Genomic DNA, 19,463 nt, shown 5'->3' with positions numbered 1-19,463 from the left:
GATCCAGAACTAGAGGCAAACAATTCAAATGGCTTATAGACTAGCGGCAGGTGTACAGCTGGAGCAATGAGTAACACATTCGCTTGACCAATTCTAAAAGAAAATCATGCTGGCTTGACTCCATCTGCCTACCCATGGACAATTGCCAAACTATACCACACTAACTCCAGGCAGCAGCTGGCTCAAGAAGAGTACTTTGGATACCGTGGCTTGAAGTGCTCAAAGAAGTAAATCAACTAAATTGTCAATCAGGGACCATTTAAAATATTAATTTCCTCTAGTAAGTTACAGAATGAATGTTCCACTTGTAGCCATGTTTGAAAGCAATTAGCTATTGGCTAGCTTTATTGGGAAGGTATGTATGAATATGTTAATTCAAATGGAAAAAAGTCATGGTTGTGCTCAAGTTAATAAAAGTTTTCAAGAACCCTGGGTAAATTTTAGAAAGAGGAGGAAGAGGGGATTCACTGTATATAGTTTACATAATATATCTTACATAGGCAAAAGAATTTCAATAGTCCCCCCCACCCCTTTTCTGGCATGATGTGATTGTTATTTCTTCAGCAAATCATACAAGGTGTTACACAACTTTATGAGTTGAAGAGCAGTTTTTAGATTACCCCATCCTCAGGAAAATTCAGATGACAATGAAGTGCCAATCATAACAGAAAAACCACTACAATCTGATGAACAAAGAAATGTAATTCTGATGCAACTGTGCTAAATCAAATAAAATTCTAGGGTGGGAAATACTGGTTTTGTAGCCCAATGCCTATTTTCTAGCAACAGAACACAACTCCACATTGTTTTCTAATATCACTGCTTTGGAACCCTTAGCTACTGAAGTGTACATATTTCAGTGTTGTGTTGTAATCATATTCTGCAGTCTTTGACTGATGAAACGTTGATTATCTTTATTTAAGACTGCTGCCACCAAGTACAGGGGTATGCTAATCTTTGGAACACATTTGGAATTTTGAGACTTTGTGTTAGATGCAGAGTTGTCATGGGAATTTGCTAATGAACAACACAGCTACTATTCACGGACAAGGTGAATCACTAAAGGTGGCTTAGTCTTTCAGATGCTACCTAGAATTTCAAAGGGGCTTCAGTAAAAACTTCTCAAGACATACCAATAAATAAATATGATGCTACTGGTGCTTTGCTTTGCAGTTTGGCTACTTTCTTTTAATATCTTTCATTTTGAAAAGAGTCTCTTTAAAAATCAAATGAGACAGGTCTGGTGGACAGTAAGTCCTGGGCCCATAAATTCTACATTGCCTATCTCTGACTTAAGAAACAAGGGACAATATGGTTTTTTTTAAAGTTCCTAGTGCAAAAAGTGACAGTATAACATTGGATAGATCAGATATAGCATAGAAGTGGATTGGGAGCCTTTCTACTTTTCCTGTAGCTTCATGACTTTCTAGCCTGCTATATAGTACATAGTGGAACCTGGTTTGCATTAAAGGGAGGAACCATTGTTTAAATCAAAGTGAGTTGATTGGTTTAGCATAAGGGGATCTTTCCCCAAATTTAAGCCAGGCATACAGAAGCATCATATTTCAGATCTGCAAATTTTATTTTCTTTCCCAATGTCACTGAACTTTTGCTATGAAAAAAGAATTTTGCAACCAATAACCACTTTCATTACTTCTGTAAGGTAATTTAAATGAGTGGTGTACAACTGCTGTATCAGATGAAACATTTTAAAATCTTGAGAGTGTGCAAATAAACAACCACATTTCAGTTAAGGGCAGGATTTTACTTAAGCATTAATTGAATCTTCCTTTCTCCAGTCATGCTTAACAGAATTAATTCACACAAGAACACCAAAAACACTTCAAGGCAGCCACAAATGTCCTGAAACAAGGCAAAGACTAGAAAATAGTTTCTGTAAGATAAAACTGTAAACCAAGGAAAGACTGAATCAATATTACAACAGATTGTTCATGTTTTCTAGGATTTTTCAGCTGTAAGCCATTATTTTTGTCTCCATACATAACCTGTTGTTTGTATAATGAACAAAAATGTGGAGGAGGAGGAGGAGGAGGAGGAGGAGGAGGAGGAGGAGGAGGAGGAGGAGGAGGAAGAAGAAGAAGAAGAATGCTCTTGGATAGTTCATTTAATTGTTTTCTACATTGAAGGTTAATAGTCAGGTATACATGAATAGAAAAACCAGGGAGGCAGGCGATTACATCCTCAGGAGCATTCATAAATTATTTTATGCATAATGAAGCAAACGATTTATTGAACTTCCTCTGTAACACTAGTTTAGGATTCTCTGGGCATTTTTTTCCTTGAGGATGGGGTTAATCTAAAAAGTGCTGTTCATCTCATAAAGTTGTTTAACAACTTTTATTGATTTACTGAAGAAATAATAAACTTGTATTTAACAGAAGCAACAATTAAAAACAAGGATAATGTAAAGCTATCATGTTTAAAGTTTGGAAAGACTTTGAAAGACTCTAGAGGAAAACTTTACAATGTATTCAGAAATACATTTTAATAAAAGAGGGAAGAATAATATCAAAGCATCATTACTAATGTTTAAGTTAACTAGCTAAATAATATTGGACTACATCAATGTTCTACTAACAGATTAGGTCTTAGCCTTTCTGTCTTCCCTGTGTTTTGATAAGTTCCCATCTCAGGATCAGGATGACCAGAGGAGATTGCAAATGAATGTTAGATTCAGTAAATTGCTACTTATGTGTCATGTCTTCATTTTCTCATGTCCCTCGGTGAAGGCATTAAATGTCCTTTATATGCATAGTCATATTGCAGAAAGGTGGATAGTGTTACATGATATAGAATACAGCATACTGAAAATCTCTATTGTTTAGACAACTTATCATGATAAGCAGCATTATAGTTTCCATGCTACAAAAATAAAAATATGTGGATATTCATAAGCAAAACACATTTTGGGCAAATTGTCTGGTTATCATGCCATATGATCTACCTTATTTGTGCTTATCCTGTGTAAATAAGACAAATGAACACACACATACACATTCAGAATATGCTTCGATTAATGCCAGTCCAGTATTTATCTTATTTTCAATTCAGTTCAAATTATATCACACACTTTTCTTATTCAGCAAATTTTCATTGAAAAACCCTCCCTTTCTTTTTTAAGATACATTTGATTATATTGAGATAATCCATATATATATGGATATATGGATATATGGATAGGTAGGTGGGTGGGTGGGTGGCTGGCTGGCTGGCTGGCTAGGTAGGTAGGTAGGTAGGTAGGTAGGTAGGTAGGTAGGTAGATAGGTAGGTAGGTAGGTAGGTAGGTAGGTAGGTAGATAAATGAACAAAGACACAAATATTGCATTATTTTGACTCACAAAATTTATTTTGGGGTTGAACCCATTACAATTGTTTCCTTAATTACTGTAACATCAGTTACAAAATACTCACACTTGCAATTTCTACCATCACCTTTCATCCCAATAGGGCAGCTGCCACATTCAAAAGACCCCATAGTATTTGTGCAAGAGACCTCAGGAAAGCAAGCATTTGCTTCACATTCATTTATATCCTCTTGACAAGTATGCCCTGTGGCAAAAAATAAAGCTTAGGTTAATAAATAGAAAGATGTTGCTACTGCTGTTTAATCCTTTACTTAAATCTTCATACACATTAGGCAGACTTCCCAGAAATAGAATTGGTGAAGATGTCGGTCATTTGTCATTGAAAGGCCCCCAACAGATTCACCTGATGTTGTAATTGTCTAGTGCCGCTAATGTACTGCTTCCCCAAATGTAAAACTGTGAATGTTAACACGCAAATATAACTAATATACTCCTAAAACTATGTTTTATTATCACCCCTTCAGGCATATGACATTTGTGCTGAAAATACTACTGGGAATTATGTAATTGTGGTCTACAAATTAGTCCTCAGGTTTTAATATCAGTTTGATTGAAAGAAAGAAAAGAGCTGACAAAGCTTTCCATGATGGAACCTGTACAAAATGATACATGAACTGCAGATCTAACACTTGTAAGAAAGAAAGAAAGAAAGCAGTTTATTTGTTTCTTCCTTTGTTAAAAAAGATAGTTGCCCATCTCACTAGAAGTGACTTAGATGACTAAGTAAAGTAAAACTACAATCTAAAAAAATTATAAAAACAATAATTAGAAAAATATAATTAGTACAAATTAAAGAATAATTGAAATATGAAACTATTATCTTAGAAACAGTTTTATGAAACTATTTGTTAAGGTAATGATGATTTAAAAGCTTCATCGATAGTTCTACGGTAGAATAGTAGGTAGAATAGTTGCTTGATATAGAGAATATTTCTAATTTTAGACAAGAGGTGTGTGTGTGTGTCTGTGTATGTGTGTGTTTATATAATATACTTATTTTTTTAAAAAAGTGAAATAGTCCAGCAATGTACTATTTCATAATTACTTTGTCAGTAATCTGTGTTTTTAAAACAAACATTTCTATTTTTTAAATAATGAAGTTAAAAAAAGAATCTGACTTCACCAAAATATTTTTTGTGACTATAGAGGTAGTCCTCAACTTATAAGCATTAATTTCACAATCATTTGAAGTTACAATGGGACTCATGACTGGTCCTCACACTTAGGTAAAAAAGGACTCATTACTGGTTACTTATGATCATCACAGTATCTCCAAAATCACATGATATAAATTCAGGCACTTGGCAACTGGCATGTGTTTATAAATTATATTTGTTATAATTATCATTGTTTCCAATGTTAAATTTAATATATATTCCACTGGTTGAAAACAATTGACAAGCAGAGAGGGTTAATTATTGTTCTCCTTCCATCAGCTCTCAGAATTATATAAAAACTTTGAGCATAGTCTATTTTCATTTTGCTTTATGTTAAAACACACACAAGGAAACACTACCTTTTGCTTATAGTTATATGGCAGAGAAAGTTCAGCTCACTCTAAACAATTTCTGAACAGATTGCTGTTTCAGCTAGGGACAGTGAGATAATTAAGAGGACAGAATATGAAAATATATTTCTGAACCCATCAAATATTTTCCTACTGAGCCTGATATCTCAAGACAGACTATTGTATTACATTTTCAAGTCCAGTGGGGACTCAGTCAAAATATCAACTGCAGTGTGTACTTTCCCCATGATAAACATTAAACAACTAAATGAACAGAATAGGCTATATATATATAAAGTCACAACCCCTGGTATGCCCCAATTATGGGAGGAAGCTAACTGCTTCCATTCTCTGTCAATCGGCTCGTCACAAGAGTCCATCACAACATAAACCCAATAACATCAGCTAGCCATACCCTTACTGGGATTCGAACCAGGTTTTCATATATATATGGTTCGAATCTGAAAAAATATACAGGTGCCAAATCTGCTAGAAAACAAGCAGAACAGGTAAAACAGTACCTGCTAAAACAGGTACTGAAATAGAGAGCTCAGTGCAGGAAATTGTGAATAACATAGAACTCATTAATATTATGGTTCTAACATTAAGACTTAGTTGAGGAATCCAAAATATTTATTACACTAGGAAAAAATAACAAGGATGCCAAAGTTCACTCTGAAGCTTATGTTTTGCATGTGTATTTGTGTTTTTCTACTGCTACTAAGGACTGATAGCAAACATATGCACTAAATACTTTGAATATCCCAAAATTCTGGACACAACTGGGCAGTTAAAAATTAGTGTGTGTACAGTACTACTAGGTAGAAAACTGTAAAAGTGTGCAAGATACTTGGTATATATGTTTAGAAGGTTGAAGTGAAGGACTTAAATGTTGAATTAGTCCTCCTTATTTTTGGTTTCCAGCCCTTCCAAACATAGATACAGATGGAGAAAATACAAGCCAGTAATAAAAATGAAGCACTCTGGCTACAGAAAGGTTAATCATAGGAAGATAATTTACATTTGTAGTATAGATCAAAAAACCATAGTCTTAGCAGGGATTCTCTTTATTGTCCCATGTGATTGTTTCATTTAAAAAAACCCAAATTGAGATAACTCTCCAGGATACTTATCTGTTATCTGTCCATGTTATAATCTCTTTGCTGGAACATAAATCCAACTGTTTATGTTAACACATTTTCAGATTTGATGCAAGTAAATAATGACAACTAGTTACTAATTGTCTATGACCATCTGATCTAAAATTAGAACAGATTTCTCTTCCCAGCTGTGAAAATGCACATGCTCTTTTGGTCACCAATGCTTTCTCAATCAACATATACCACTGAAGCAATGCAGTAAATTGTGTGCGCTTTTCACGAAGAGAAGAAATGTTTTGATGAACAAGGTTCACTCTGAAGCTTATGTTTTACATGTATATTTGTGTTTTTCTACTGCTATTAAGGACTGATAGCAAACATATGCACTAAATACTTTGAATATCCCAAAATAGATTTGGAATGAGGTCCCAACAGGAGAACCTGTTCATGGAAGTTTAAACCACAAAAGATGCACTCTGGGCCTGTATTCTGTGTAGACATTTCCATTGCTCGTGCTCATTTTTAATCTTTGCCTTCTGCTTGTTCCCCTGTGCACATCTGTAATTACTATCATCCTGTCAGTGATAGCAAAATGGGATTTAGAATGCAGTGGTAGTTTTGCATGCACAACAGTGCTTCCTACACTTTTAGTAACGAGCTTCTCTAGGGATGATATTTAAAGTAATCTCTGAAGAGCAAGTGTTTTGTTACTACTATCTGTTTGCTATCTTTTGCAAAGGTGTGATGCCATAATGGTCTTGTCACTTGAGCAGTGCAGTGTTACCTGCTCATTAGATTATTGATGGTTTTCTGGGGAATTGAGACAAACACGACTTCAAGAAGCTTTATTGCTGTAACAGAATCTGCCCTGGAGTAAAATCATCTACTTCCAGCTGGTTTTCAGCTCCACTCGTGTATAATTTTTCACCTGCTATTAAAATACTGAATGAAATAGGAATGCCTCTCAATCATTTCTTTATTCCTCCCCCCATTTTCCTCATGTTTGCTATTTTCAGCTCAGGAAGCAGCTGCTGAAACAATGAATATTTTATTTAAATCAACTAGAAAAAGGAGAGTAATTGAAGCAGGTGTCTTTCTTTTTCTTAGCAGGCAATATCTTATCACTATGTTCATCTGGATAAAGAAAACAAAATTAGCAGACTAGCATCCAATGAAAATGTTGGAAAGCAATTACTTAAATTTAAGTTTATGGGGAAATAGGGATGGTTTTTAAAAATACTGCAGTGAAGAGCTTCACACAATCTCACAGGATTTGATTTTCATTGTACTTTGACTTAAACTAGCTGCTTCTAGATTTGTGAATTAGGTGGTACCCAGCTTTTAGAAGCAGAATAGGAAAAATATTGTGCCAATGTATTATTACCAACCATAGATCTGAGCTAACCGCTCTGCTATTACATCATCAGTCTTGTGTTCCATTTGTGTTGGGCCTCTAAACTGGCAGCCAAAACAACCTTAATTTCAGTACCATGTTACTATTTTAGTTTTTCTCCTTCAAAAGAGCATAAAAGCTCTTGGTTGTCCTTATTTCTACTTATGCTAAACACATTCTGAAGACAAATGAGCTATGAGTTAACATTGTTCTTCCATATACTATGGAAGATGGAAGTTCTGGTATTAATGTTTGGCAAAGAATTGGATTTCATGACCAGGATTATATATATAGGTCAAGTAGGCTTATACAGTTTTAAACTATAAACAATAGCTTGCAAAACACAGTAGTTAGATTCACAAAACACACTAACCTAAAATAAAATGCACGATACTGTGACTTATATTGACTGGCGAACTTTTTCTTTTTCTCTCTTGAAATAATATCAGCTTATCATTTTTAGTGTTCCATTTGCAAACAGCTGCCATCAAACCTTGAAAAAAACTTTTTTTTGGCTAGGGGGTCAATGGCTTTATCAAATGAATATTTCTGCCATGATTCTCAATTTTTATTTTGAATACTACATTTATAATCTAATTGTGTCAAAATAAAACATGAAAAGATGAGATTATGGACACAACTCACCTTTCCAACCTGCTGGACATTTGCACTCGTAGCTCTCTACTCCACCACTACAAGAACCAATACCACATGGAGTTGATTCACAATGATTATAGCTGTTTTGGCAACGGTCCCCTTCAAATTCACTGGGACATATACATAGATATTCCCCAACACCAGGAGGGAAGTTAATGTTGGTGATGCAAGTTCCACCATTCAAGCAGCCACAAGGCTTCACTGAAATCTATAAAAGGCAACAGTGTCTTGTATTTAAGCATGCATTTTATTACTTTACAATAAGGCTACTTACTGAAGTTCCTATGAAATGATATATGTAAGAGTGATTTGTGGATTTATTCCCTGAAAGATATCAGGAAAAGTTCCCAATATTCACAGATGATAATGAGAAACAAAACACAGGCACGTGATAGAACTTTTAACAATCTTTATAACAATGTTATAATGTTCTTCTGTTACTGGCTGTTAAGAGTCAATAAACAGAAAGCATCATGATATAAAGATGTTGTTGACTTTTAGACATCACAAAGGAAAAAGGACAAATTCTGCATTTGCCATTCTTAAAAGCAACTGGTTACTTAGCATAATGTATAGATTGGTCTTGACTGCTCAATGAATGTAACTCCTAGGGGCTTTGTTGCTAATACCTCCAGGTTCTGCATAAATTTTATATCTAGTGATCTGAGTTAACATTTATTTTATACAATTCCCTTAGCAATTATCCATGTTAGCCAGCCTCTTTTAGCTGTAAGTTTCTTCCTCCTGTGCATTTGCATTATTAGCAAATGCTACTGCAAAATTAATAGAATAGCTTGCTATAAGGACAAAGCAAGAAAGCATGGCCAAGAAACCAAGGTTACAGAGTAATGGTATAAAGGGGGGGGGTTCCTATAAAAATATTATTGCAAATGAATTATAATTTTCCCTTTATGGCTAAAACCTGGTCCTTTATGTTATGATGTGTTTTTCTTCAAAGATCCACATGCACACAGCAAGTTTTAAAGCGGATTAATTAACCATTAACCAGCTTGGCAAAAAAAATGGTCTTTCAGACAGCAATCGATGCAGACCTCTTTCTGATTCATTGAATATATGGAATTCACTTTCTCCAGGATATTCATTAGATTAATTCATCATTACTGTCATGAATGATACTATTCACTCACTTGAAAACACCTGGAGTCTTAGCTTTTTAAAGACAATAACACATTATTAACTATTATTGGAGTAACCAAGAACCAACAAACTAGTTTTTGAAGGATTGTAAAATCTCGGTAAAAAATGCAAGTAGAAAAAATAGGAACCACCTTTGGTGGGAAGGTAAAAGCGTTCCATGTGCCTTCAGCATTTAGTCATGCCATCCACATGACCACGGAAATGCCTTCAGTGTTGGTGCTTTGGCTTTGAAATGAAGATGAGCACAGCCCCCTAGAGTCTGGAATGACTAGCATGCATGTTCAAGGGGAACCTTTACCTTTACCTTACTTTAAGATCTCCTTCCTACCTGCACTGAATGTCTGCTTTGTGCATTGCATTCATCAGATACCATGAATTCAAAACTCTTCTCTTCTCCAGAATGGACCTGCCAGATGAGAAGGCCAGCAGGAGAGAGGGAGGCTTCTGGAGGTCCAGTTTCTAAAGTAAAAAGCAGGGCTGATCTCTCAGGATCTACTGCTTGCAACTGATAAACAAAAGTTTCCCCTGCAAATGTTAGAAGCTGATTGGATGGGGCCAGAAACACAGGTGGCAGGTTGTCTAAATTAAACATAAAAAACAACCAAAATTAGAGGGGTGTTACTTTAGGGAATACTGTTTTATTTTAAAAAAACTGTAAACATTTTATTGCAAATGACAAGCAATTTAACAATTTGAGCTAGTAACTTGGAAGAACACCATCGATACTTAAGGGGTTAAACATATCTGATAAAATTAATACATTTACAGCTGTATTTTTTGTATTCTCTCTCTCCCTTTTCTAATCAACAAAACCTTTAAAAAATCAGAATTGAAATGAGCCCTCAAGTGATTATCTAATATGATGCAGAGAGTGGAAATGCATGAACAGGTTTTTATGGTGGGAGAAAACTTCTCATCTTATTTTCATATAGCAGAAAATGATTAACATCTGAATCTGAGTGTGATGGCTGAGGTGAATGTAAAGTGGCAGTTTAAAATACAGCCAATGGAAGGCCAATTCTACAGTCAGAATCCTACCAGAACTTCAGTCAGTTTAAATCTACATTTTACATTGTGTTTTTCTGCTGGAAATGCATCATGTGAATAATTTTTTAAAAAAAGAAAAATCTAAATAATTGTCCTGATAATAAATTAAAAGTTTGCTGAGTTGGGAAAAAAAACTTCAATTTACTTATAATTAATTGATGAACATTATTATATTGTGAGAGTGGCTAAGATGCTGAACTTGTGGATTAGAAAGGATGGCATCTCGGCGGTTTGAATCCCTAGCGCCACATAACAGAGTGAGCTCCTGTCCCAGCTTCTGCCTACCTAGCAGTTCGAAAGCATGTAAAACTGCAGTAGAAAAAATAGGGGCCACCTTTGGTGGGAAGGTAGCAGTGTTCTGTGCCCCTTCGGCATTTAGTAATGCTGGCCACATGACCACAGAGACATCTTCAGACAGCGCTGGCTCTTCGGTTTTGAAACAGAGATGAGCACAGCCCCCTCGAGTCAAGAACGACTAGCATGTATGTATGAGGGGAACCTTTACCTTTTATTATATTGTGTGGTTTTTGAAGTGGTACTTGTGATCAGTGGTGGATGTTGATTTTATATATTATGGTCAACTGTCAAAGATCAAGTCTTTTAGAGGAAAACAACCCATCAAGAAGTAAAAGCAGAATCAAATCTATCTCTGCCAACCAGCAACTCCATTTTACAAGGATTTCAGCTTAGCACGCTGTGATCCATCCAGGTCCTCACAGCCACCAGGAACCAATACAGCTGAATTCAAAGAAACTCTCTTAGCAATGGGGTGCTCTAGAGCTGCAGGAAACATCCTATCTCAAGATGAAGCATTGACCATCTCGGGTTCCAGTCAGCCATGTCCCTTCTGACCTATGCACATGCTTAACTAACAAATGGAATAGAACATGTTAGTAATGATCGTGTTTAGTTCATCAGATTCTGATGAAGCTAAAAAAGATTTCAGTTACAATGTCAAATCACCACCATGGATTCTGCCAATGGAGGGGCAAGATTTTCATGTAACTGAGCAACTTTTTTCAAGAAAGTGTTATGCAAAATAACCATAATTACTTTATGGGCAATCATCTTCCCATAAAGGTATTCGTCACCCCAAAAGCAGCCATCCCACGTAAGAGAAATGTAGGTGCTTTCCATCCTAGATTTGAACTTGTACTTGCACTTTATCATTTTTCATCTTCCTACATTGGTTCTCTAGGCCCTGCTCATCCCTGACCCTGGCACTAAGAGTGACGACGGACTTAGAAGAGCAAATTTCTATGAAGGCCACACTGCTGACCTTATTCAACCATGTTTTGACAATACATGCCAGTTTCTGCTGCTTACCCAGTACCTAGCTAGCACACTTTTATTACAGATGGACCTTTGTTTACCTTTAGCATTTTGAGAACAAGGTCACATCAATCAGTCACCAGGATCAGTCCTTCCCCCCAAGGTTGGAAGTAGAGAGATTGCATTTTCCCATTTGAACAGGGAGTGTAGCCCAACATTTTCCTATCTATCAAGCTGCAAAAATAAGGAACCAAAAATGGCAGAATTCAGAAAGGTCAAATTTAGTATACAGAATAAATTCAGAGTCTTGGAACATAAAATAGGAATTTTTCAGACTTTCTCATTTATGGCTTTATAAAGTAGACCCTGTTTGAATACTTTGAAACAGATTTTTCCACATTTCTAACTCATTGTCAGCTTCTGCCTTGCTACTGCTTCAGCTGTCATGAAACGGGGAGGGAGGGTTTGGTATTTGGGTGGGGTTATTCGATGTGCTGGAGGAATGTTCTAGTAGTTACTGGATGGTTGGACTACGCATGCGTGGGTGCTTCCCGCCTGGACCAATGGCCCCGACATTCCATCTTCGTGATGTTTTTTGAAGTTATCTCACACCTGACACTTGAAGGACTTATGATTGGCCTGAGGCTATGATCCCAAGGGGTGGGGAATGGACTATTCTATATATCAATTGCTTTCGCGCCTAATTAAACAGACTTCGCTTTGCAACTGCTCGCTAACCATTTGTAATTAGTAAAAGCACTTTTGATTTCCAACACATGGAATCTCTTGGTCTTTCTTTCCTAATTATATAATGGAGGGATGCTGACAAGAAGCGAAGTCTCTCTAAAACCCTTTCCAGGAGACCTACGTCTACCGTGAAGGGAGAACATGTCTTCACCGGTCAGAGAAGAAGAGGAGGCCGCTTGTGATGTGGATCCCAGCGAGGCCGCCCCCCCCGAACCTTCGCTTCACGAGGCCGGACCTCCCGACCTCTCGCTTCATGAAGATTTGTTTCAACTGCAGATATCCAGCCAGCCTAAACCCCCCCCCCCCACGATGGTCCACTTCGGTAGGACAAAGAGAGGAAGGGGCAAGCTGGGATGCAGGGGTTACCCGAAGGCAACCCCGACAAAGACCGCTGGAGACGGGAGCCGTAAGAAAACCCCAGAGGAGAGATTTGCCTGATTACGGGGAATAAAGGTACTTTGGGGAAAGAGGTGGGGAAGATGAGGAAGACTGGAGGGGATGGGAGCGAGAGTACCCACGCGCTGCTTTACCCCCCCCCTCGGCCTGCTTCGCCCCCTGCGGCTGGGGGTTTTGCCGGACCGGGGGCCCCACCTCCCCGAAGGCACAGAATGGCCAAAATCCCTCCCCTGCCTGTGAGATACAATGGAGATTCTGCCAGCCTGGCCTCTTTTATTATGCAAGTCTTCAATTACATGGAAATTTATGGCCGTGATTTTGAGACGGACACTATGCGAGTGAGGATGGTGCTCCTATCCTTAGATGGCGAAGCCGCTACCTGGTCAACTGCTTTGCATATGTCTGCTTCCCCCCTCCTGAGGAATTTCAATCGGTTTATGGAGGCTTTCAGGCGACGCTTTGATGACCCCTTGACTGAGAAGCGAAGCAAGTTGAAATTTATAACCCTTGAGCAGGACAATAGGCCGGTAGCCCAATATATCCAGGACTTTCAGCGCCTGTCCCAATACATGAGAGGGTGGGGCGAAGACGCCCTTTTGGACAAATTTATGCAATTAATCAATGAGATCTTGCATGACCATCTCTACAAAGGAGTTATCGCATATTTGGACGATATCCTTATCTACAGTCGCACTTATGACCAACACGTCGCTCTTGTGCGCACTGTTTTGAAAAAACTCCGAGCCGCTGATCTTTATGCCAAATTGTCTAAGTGTGAATTTCACCAAACTAAAATTGACTACCTTGGCTATCGCATCTTTCCTGCCGGCATTGAGATGGACCCTGAGAAAGTGAGGGCGGTCACTGAATGGGACGCGCCCAAAACTCGTAAGCAGTTACAAAAATTTTTGGGTTTTGCTAATTTCTACCGTCAATTCATTCCTTCTTTTGCTAAAATTGCGCTTCCTATAACTAATTTGCTCAAATCCAAGGGGGAACCAAAACCTAAGCCTAACAAGCCTCTGGACTGGACCATGGAATGCCAGGCGGCTTTCGAAAAGCTTAAACGTCTGTTTGCCACTTAGCCGGTGCTAAAGAATCCTGACCTGGACAGGCCTTTCGTCGTCCAGGCTGACGCCAGCGACGTCGCCGTTGGGGCCATCCTGTTGCAAGCCAACGACCAAGGTAACCTACAACCTTGCGCATACACCTCCCGGAAGCTCACAGACACAGAGAGACGTTGGGCAGTTTGGGAGAAAGAGGCTTTCGCAGTCCGTTGGGCCCTGACCACGTGGTGCCATTTCCTAGAGGGCGCTAAGCACCCGTTTGAGGTGTGGACTGACCACAAGAATTTGGAAGCTTTGAGAACGCCGCACCGTCTCTCCCCCAAACAAATGCGGTGGGCCCAATATTTCAACCGTTTCAATTTCACACTTAAATATATCCCGGGTGGAAAGAATTTCATGGCAGATGCCTTGTCCAGACTGCCTCAATATAATTGCTCTAAACTGAGCATCGTCCAGCCGCTCCTAGCGGCTCCAGTGGTCACACGCCAACAGGCCCACGGCAAAACGGATGTGCCTCAAGATCTTCTTTCTGACCTCAAGCTAGCGCTTCCTCATGACGACTGGTTCTTGAACCATCGGGACGAGTGCACTATGAGGGATGATCTGCCGTGGATCGGTGCCAAATTGTACATCCCCGCCTCCCTACGCCTGGTGGTCCTTCGTCGCGCACATGACTCCAGATTGACGGGTCATTTTGGATTCGTGAAAACTTTGCATCTAGTGAAGAGGCAATTCTGGTGGCCCTCTTTAAAGAAGGACATTGAACTTTATGTGGCTAGTTGCCCGGTTTGTGCGACCACTAAACGGCCACCAGGGAAACCACAAGGGCTGCTCCAGTCTGTCGCTCGCCCGGTTGCCCCTTGGAAGGAGATTTCTATGGATTTTATTGTTGAGCTCCCCGAAAGCCAGGGGCACACTGTCATATGGGTTGTCACGGACTTGTTTTCCAAGCAAGTTCATTTCCTCCCTTGCCACAAAATTCCTTCCGCTAAGGCGCTGGCTAAACTCTTCATTTCCCACATTTACCGCTTGCATGGAGTGCCCGATCGCATCATCTCCGATCGTGGTGTCCAATTCACATCTGTTTTCTGGAAAGAATTTCTCAAATGTATTGGCTCCGCCCAGGGCCTTAGCTCCGCCTACCATCCTCAGACTAATGGCGGCTGTGAACGGACTAATTCTGTTCTTGAACAATATTTACGTTGTTTCATCAATTATCAACAAGATGATTGGGTAGACTTGTTACCACACGCAGAGGTGGCCTACAACAACTCTGTCCATTCCAGCACGGGTTTCACCCCTTTCCGGGTCGTTTATGGTCAAGATTTTGTTCCTATCCCTGAACTGCCTCAGGACCAGCCGCAAGTTCCGTCAGTCGCAGACTGGAGTGAGCGTCTCAGTCGTGTTTGGCCGTTGACCCTCTCCACTTTGGACGCTGCGCATTGGGCCCATAAGAAACAGGCGGATAAAAAACGCTCTCAGCCCTATGAATACCAGACTGGTGATTTGGTTTATTTGTCGACGAAGTTCCTGCACACAAAGCAGAGGTCAAAGAAGTTGGGGCCCAAATATGTGGGGCCGTTCCCCATAGTGAAAGTCATCAATCCTGTCTCTGTTCGTTTACAATTGCCCAAACACCTCAACTGGGTCCACCCAGTGTTCCACATTAACCTCATAAAGCCTGTTTTTGTTTCCCACTTGCGCCTCCCTGATGACCCTCCGCCTGCTCCTTTGCTCGTCGATGGTGAACATCACTTTGAAGTTCGTGACATTCTTGATTCCTGCAAACGCCGTAATCGCATCCAATACCTGGTGGCTTGGAAGCATTTTCCTCCCTCCCACACGGAATGGGTTGATAAATCCCATGTTCGTGCTCCCAGACTGCTTCGGAAGTTTTATGCTGCATACCCTGACAAGCCTTAACTTTCTCTCACCCCCTCCCTTCTTCTTTTTCTGTTTTGTTGTTTGTCTGTTCGTTTTTTTTTTTCTAGGCCTGACAGCCTTTTTCCGGGGGACGGCCAGATGTCAACTTCTGCCTTGCTACTGCTTCAGCTGTCATGAAACGGGGAGGGAGGGTTTGGTATTTGGGTGGGGTTATTCGATGTGCTGGAGGAATGTTCTAGTAGTTACTGGATGGTTGGACTACGCATGCGTGGGTGCTTCCCGCCTGGACCAACGGCCCCGACATTCCATCTTCGTGATGCCTTTTGAAGTTATCTCACACCTGACACTTGAAGGACTTATGATTGGCCTGAGGCTATGATCCCAAGAGGTGGGGAATGGACTATTCTATATATCAATTGCTTTCGCGCCTAATTAAACAGACTTCGCTTCGCAACTGCTCGCTAACCATTTGTAATTAGTAAAAGTACTTTTGATTTCCAACACATGGAATCTCTTGGTCTTTCTTTCCTAATTATATAATGGAGGGATGCTGACACTCATCCTGACCCTCAGGTAATTTGCTGTTTATGAGACAGGCTGTTTGCTGCCTTGCCTGCTGCCTTCTATTCCTTTCCCAGTTTCTTCATAGACTCTCAGAAGACTACATCTCTCTTGACCTATCAAAACTGAGCTCCTGACACTCTTCAGAATGATTGTGGGAGGATTGGAAAGAAACAGGAGAGTAGATATAAACAGGATAGAAAAGGTTAATCTACTGGCAACACAGCTAAGGTGGCAAGAAACCTGAGAAGCAGCATTCTGAATCAATTAAAGTGGTTGTCTTATTTAATTCACTATAAACGTGGACATTCCTCATGTAGTTTCCAAAATTCTGTATTAATCATTTTAAAGATCAAGGAAGCAAGAATCACACAGAACTAAGACTGCATTAAATACTCTATGTTTTACTGAACTCTAGGTAGTTCTTCCTTCTTGTATCAGCAAGGCATAGACTGATGGATTAAGTACACTCACTAATCTCGAGTGGTTTCCATTTGCAATCTGGCAGTGCAACTCCGTGGATCTCCAGCTCTCTAATCATTTCCTCTTACTATCTATCACAAACCAATTAGGGGCTCCCATGTCACAAGGCTCTTAATTTTCTACACAGGCAATCCTCACTTAGCATCCAAAATTGGGAGTGGCAACTTGGCCCTGTGAGAATCAAGAAATATAGCCTATTTATCTATTAGATTCAATAAGTCCTATGGATGACAGAAGGCCCCGGAAGAAAAAGATATGAACCAAAGTTTTCAGCTAGGATGATTTCAAAATTTACCAGAAATATTTGTAATCCTGCTGAACCACTGCTAACTGTGAAATACGTCTTTTTGTAAAATATGCACTTGTATGGATTCATTTAAAACTACATTTAAAACTACATAGTCTATGTTCCAGGAGATCAAGGTGTCAACTTGTAAAAGCATTCCAGGCCTGCTTTCGAGTTGCCATAAGCAGGAGCAAGAGGAATGGATGGAGTTGCTCGTCTGCCTCGCCTAAAGTACATTCCATACATGCCTTCCTTCAGATTGTATCCCTGGTTACCAGAGCAAGCAGGAGGGGTGTGGTTTCTACAGCCCACGAACATACTCCATTGGAGAATATGATTAATGACACATCCAGGGAGGAGGGGGGAAATAGGGTCATAGGGGCCCATAAATTACATGGGGGCAGAGCTGACTCTGCTTGGGTACTTGCCGAAATGTTGCTCCTAATAAATGCCTGGATTTCTTTTGAAATTTGGCTCGAGGCTCATGAATTAATTAGGGCATCCTTTGGAAACTTGACACAAGGAGGATGGCTGCTAAACTGTGGGTATATTAGAAATAGCCCTATTTGTCACTGAAGCCCAACACTTTTTGAGAAGAGGTCTGAAGGCTGGAATGCATTTTGCCTCTCTGGCAATAGAGCAATTACCAGAATAGAGTCTCATAATGGTTTTAAAAAAAATGAAAACCTCTATATAATGACAAGGTCTAAACTGCTTGGCTTTGCAGAAATCAGGATTGTCTTCTCCAAAAATAATAATTTTGTAGCCTGGATAAATATTAGAAATATACACTATCTACTTCTCTGAGTCAAGAATACACTCAATCACTTAAATGCATTTTTGTATCATAAATAACACCTGATTTTATAAGGCCCAAAGGACTTACTTTCATTGATAGACCAAGTAAATTTGGAAATTGATGGCTCACAAAAAAGACAAGAGCTGGTGAGACTGAGATCACCCTTTGCATAGCACAAGCCATCTATTTTGCACATATTTTCCTGCCAGAAAAAAAAAAGCAAAAATGAGCTGTTAGTCACTTGAAAGAGTATATCATATTTATTTCTAGCAATAGTCAATTCAATCCATTCCCAAGAGAAAAAGCTAAATAAATCTTCATTTTCTCCTTGAATGTTAAGCTGGTGAATGACATATATATGAATGGCCAATCAGTCCCTGGCCTAACTTCATGCCTATTGTCCATTCCTGGTTTTCCCTACCCAGGAACTGATTAGCTCCTGGGTTCCCAGTATTTTTGATTGATGGATTGATTTATCCTGCTTTTACTATTTTTACAAATAACCCAAGGCAGTGAGCATGTCAGGTAAACATCTTCAAAATTCCTGTACATGGCTTGGAAGGGCTTCCAATTCTATGTGATTCTTCAGCCATCTTTCTTCTTCTTCTCTGAATTAGATGGCTAAAAGAAAAAAAAGTTGAAGTTTTCATAAAAAATATACAATATTCTCATGATTTTCTTCCATTTATCTTTAAATAAAATTTAGTTTTATTAGGCTATAACATATTACTTAATTATATATTAATTACAAAATGTAGTATTTATCAAGTAATTCCTTTAAATTGGGGGGGGGGGTTGAAACATAAAAGCCATAGTATAGATATCTTTCTCTATTCAAAGTCCTTGATAAAGGGGGAAAAATCTTGTAAGTTTTAACAGCATTCAGGCACCTATTTATTTGCTTGCAAGGAGATCTAGATCACCCATCCCAAATGACTTCTAGCAGTTAACAGCAGTAGAAAATAATTGCTTCTGCTAGAATAAAAAACATGGTTGCTACTGACTTAAGTATCTCCAAATATATTGGATTTCCCATCATCCCTAGGTAGCCTGGGGTAATAGGAGTTCTGATCTAACACAAGGTAGGGGAAATTCCAGCCTTCAGAGACGCATTTAAACAAACTAGTGGTTGGGATGGCAGAGAGGACTGTAATTCTTCAGTAGTATGAGATCTTAAGTTTAACAATTGCTATGGACGTTATGTTAGTTCAAATAATATGACATGCTTTTAATTGAGAAATGATCCTTTGGATTCTTTACAGTTGTCTTCCTATGTTGTTATTTCCTGCAGGGGTGTAAAACTGGAAGCTCATGGCCTGTATGTGTCACATGCAGGCCGCACCCACCCAAGCTCTGCGAAGGGGAAGAATATTATGACACGTCACATGACAGTAATGTGATGCATATGTATGTATGTATGTATGTATGTATGTATGTATGTATGTATGTATGTATGCATGCATGCATGCATGCATGTATTGTGTCACAACCCCTGGTATGCCCAAATATCGGCCCACCCCAGGAGACCATCCAGACAGAAAACCATTATTTTTACTGTTGCCTATATATAAGATTGAGATTGTCTTGGCAATGTTTCGGCAAGATCTCATTAGCCATCCTCAGGCTGGTGTTTTCAGCTTAAGGGGTGGTGGAGCTGCCGTCTTTCTATAAATCTTGGTGGGGGTGTGTGGAGTGCTGGCGTTGTTTCAGTAAGTGGATT

The 19,463-nt window shown here is 39.2% G+C and overlaps 1 protein-coding gene across 1 annotated transcript in view; it reads right to left on the bottom strand.

Moving 5' to 3' along the window:
• The window catches only part of VWDE (von Willebrand factor D and EGF domains), a 271,722-nt gene that overhangs the window by 109,969 nt on the left and 142,290 nt on the right, over nt 1-19,463 (bottom strand). The window contains exons 16-19 of the mRNA XM_087710932.1: nt 17,831-17,945; nt 9,530-9,780; nt 8,032-8,251; nt 3,433-3,570 (exon numbers count right to left, since the gene is read on the bottom strand). Coding sequence (XP_087567058.1) covers nt 3,433-3,570; nt 8,032-8,251; nt 9,530-9,780; nt 17,831-17,945 — 724 coding nt within the window. The remainder of the gene's footprint in view (nt 1-3,432; nt 3,571-8,031; nt 8,252-9,529; nt 9,781-17,830; nt 17,946-19,463) is intronic.

This window comes from Thamnophis sirtalis, unplaced genomic scaffold, assembly GCF_051295495.1.
Source record: "Thamnophis sirtalis isolate CommonGarterSnake01/CBP01778 unplaced genomic scaffold, rThaSir2_p1.2 scaffold_1, whole genome shotgun sequence".
NCBI classification, from domain to species: Eukaryota; Metazoa; Chordata; class Lepidosauria; order Squamata; family Natricidae; genus Thamnophis; species Thamnophis sirtalis.
Note: the sequence above shows the minus strand (reverse complement) of the source record. Positions and strands in the feature narration are given on the sequence as shown.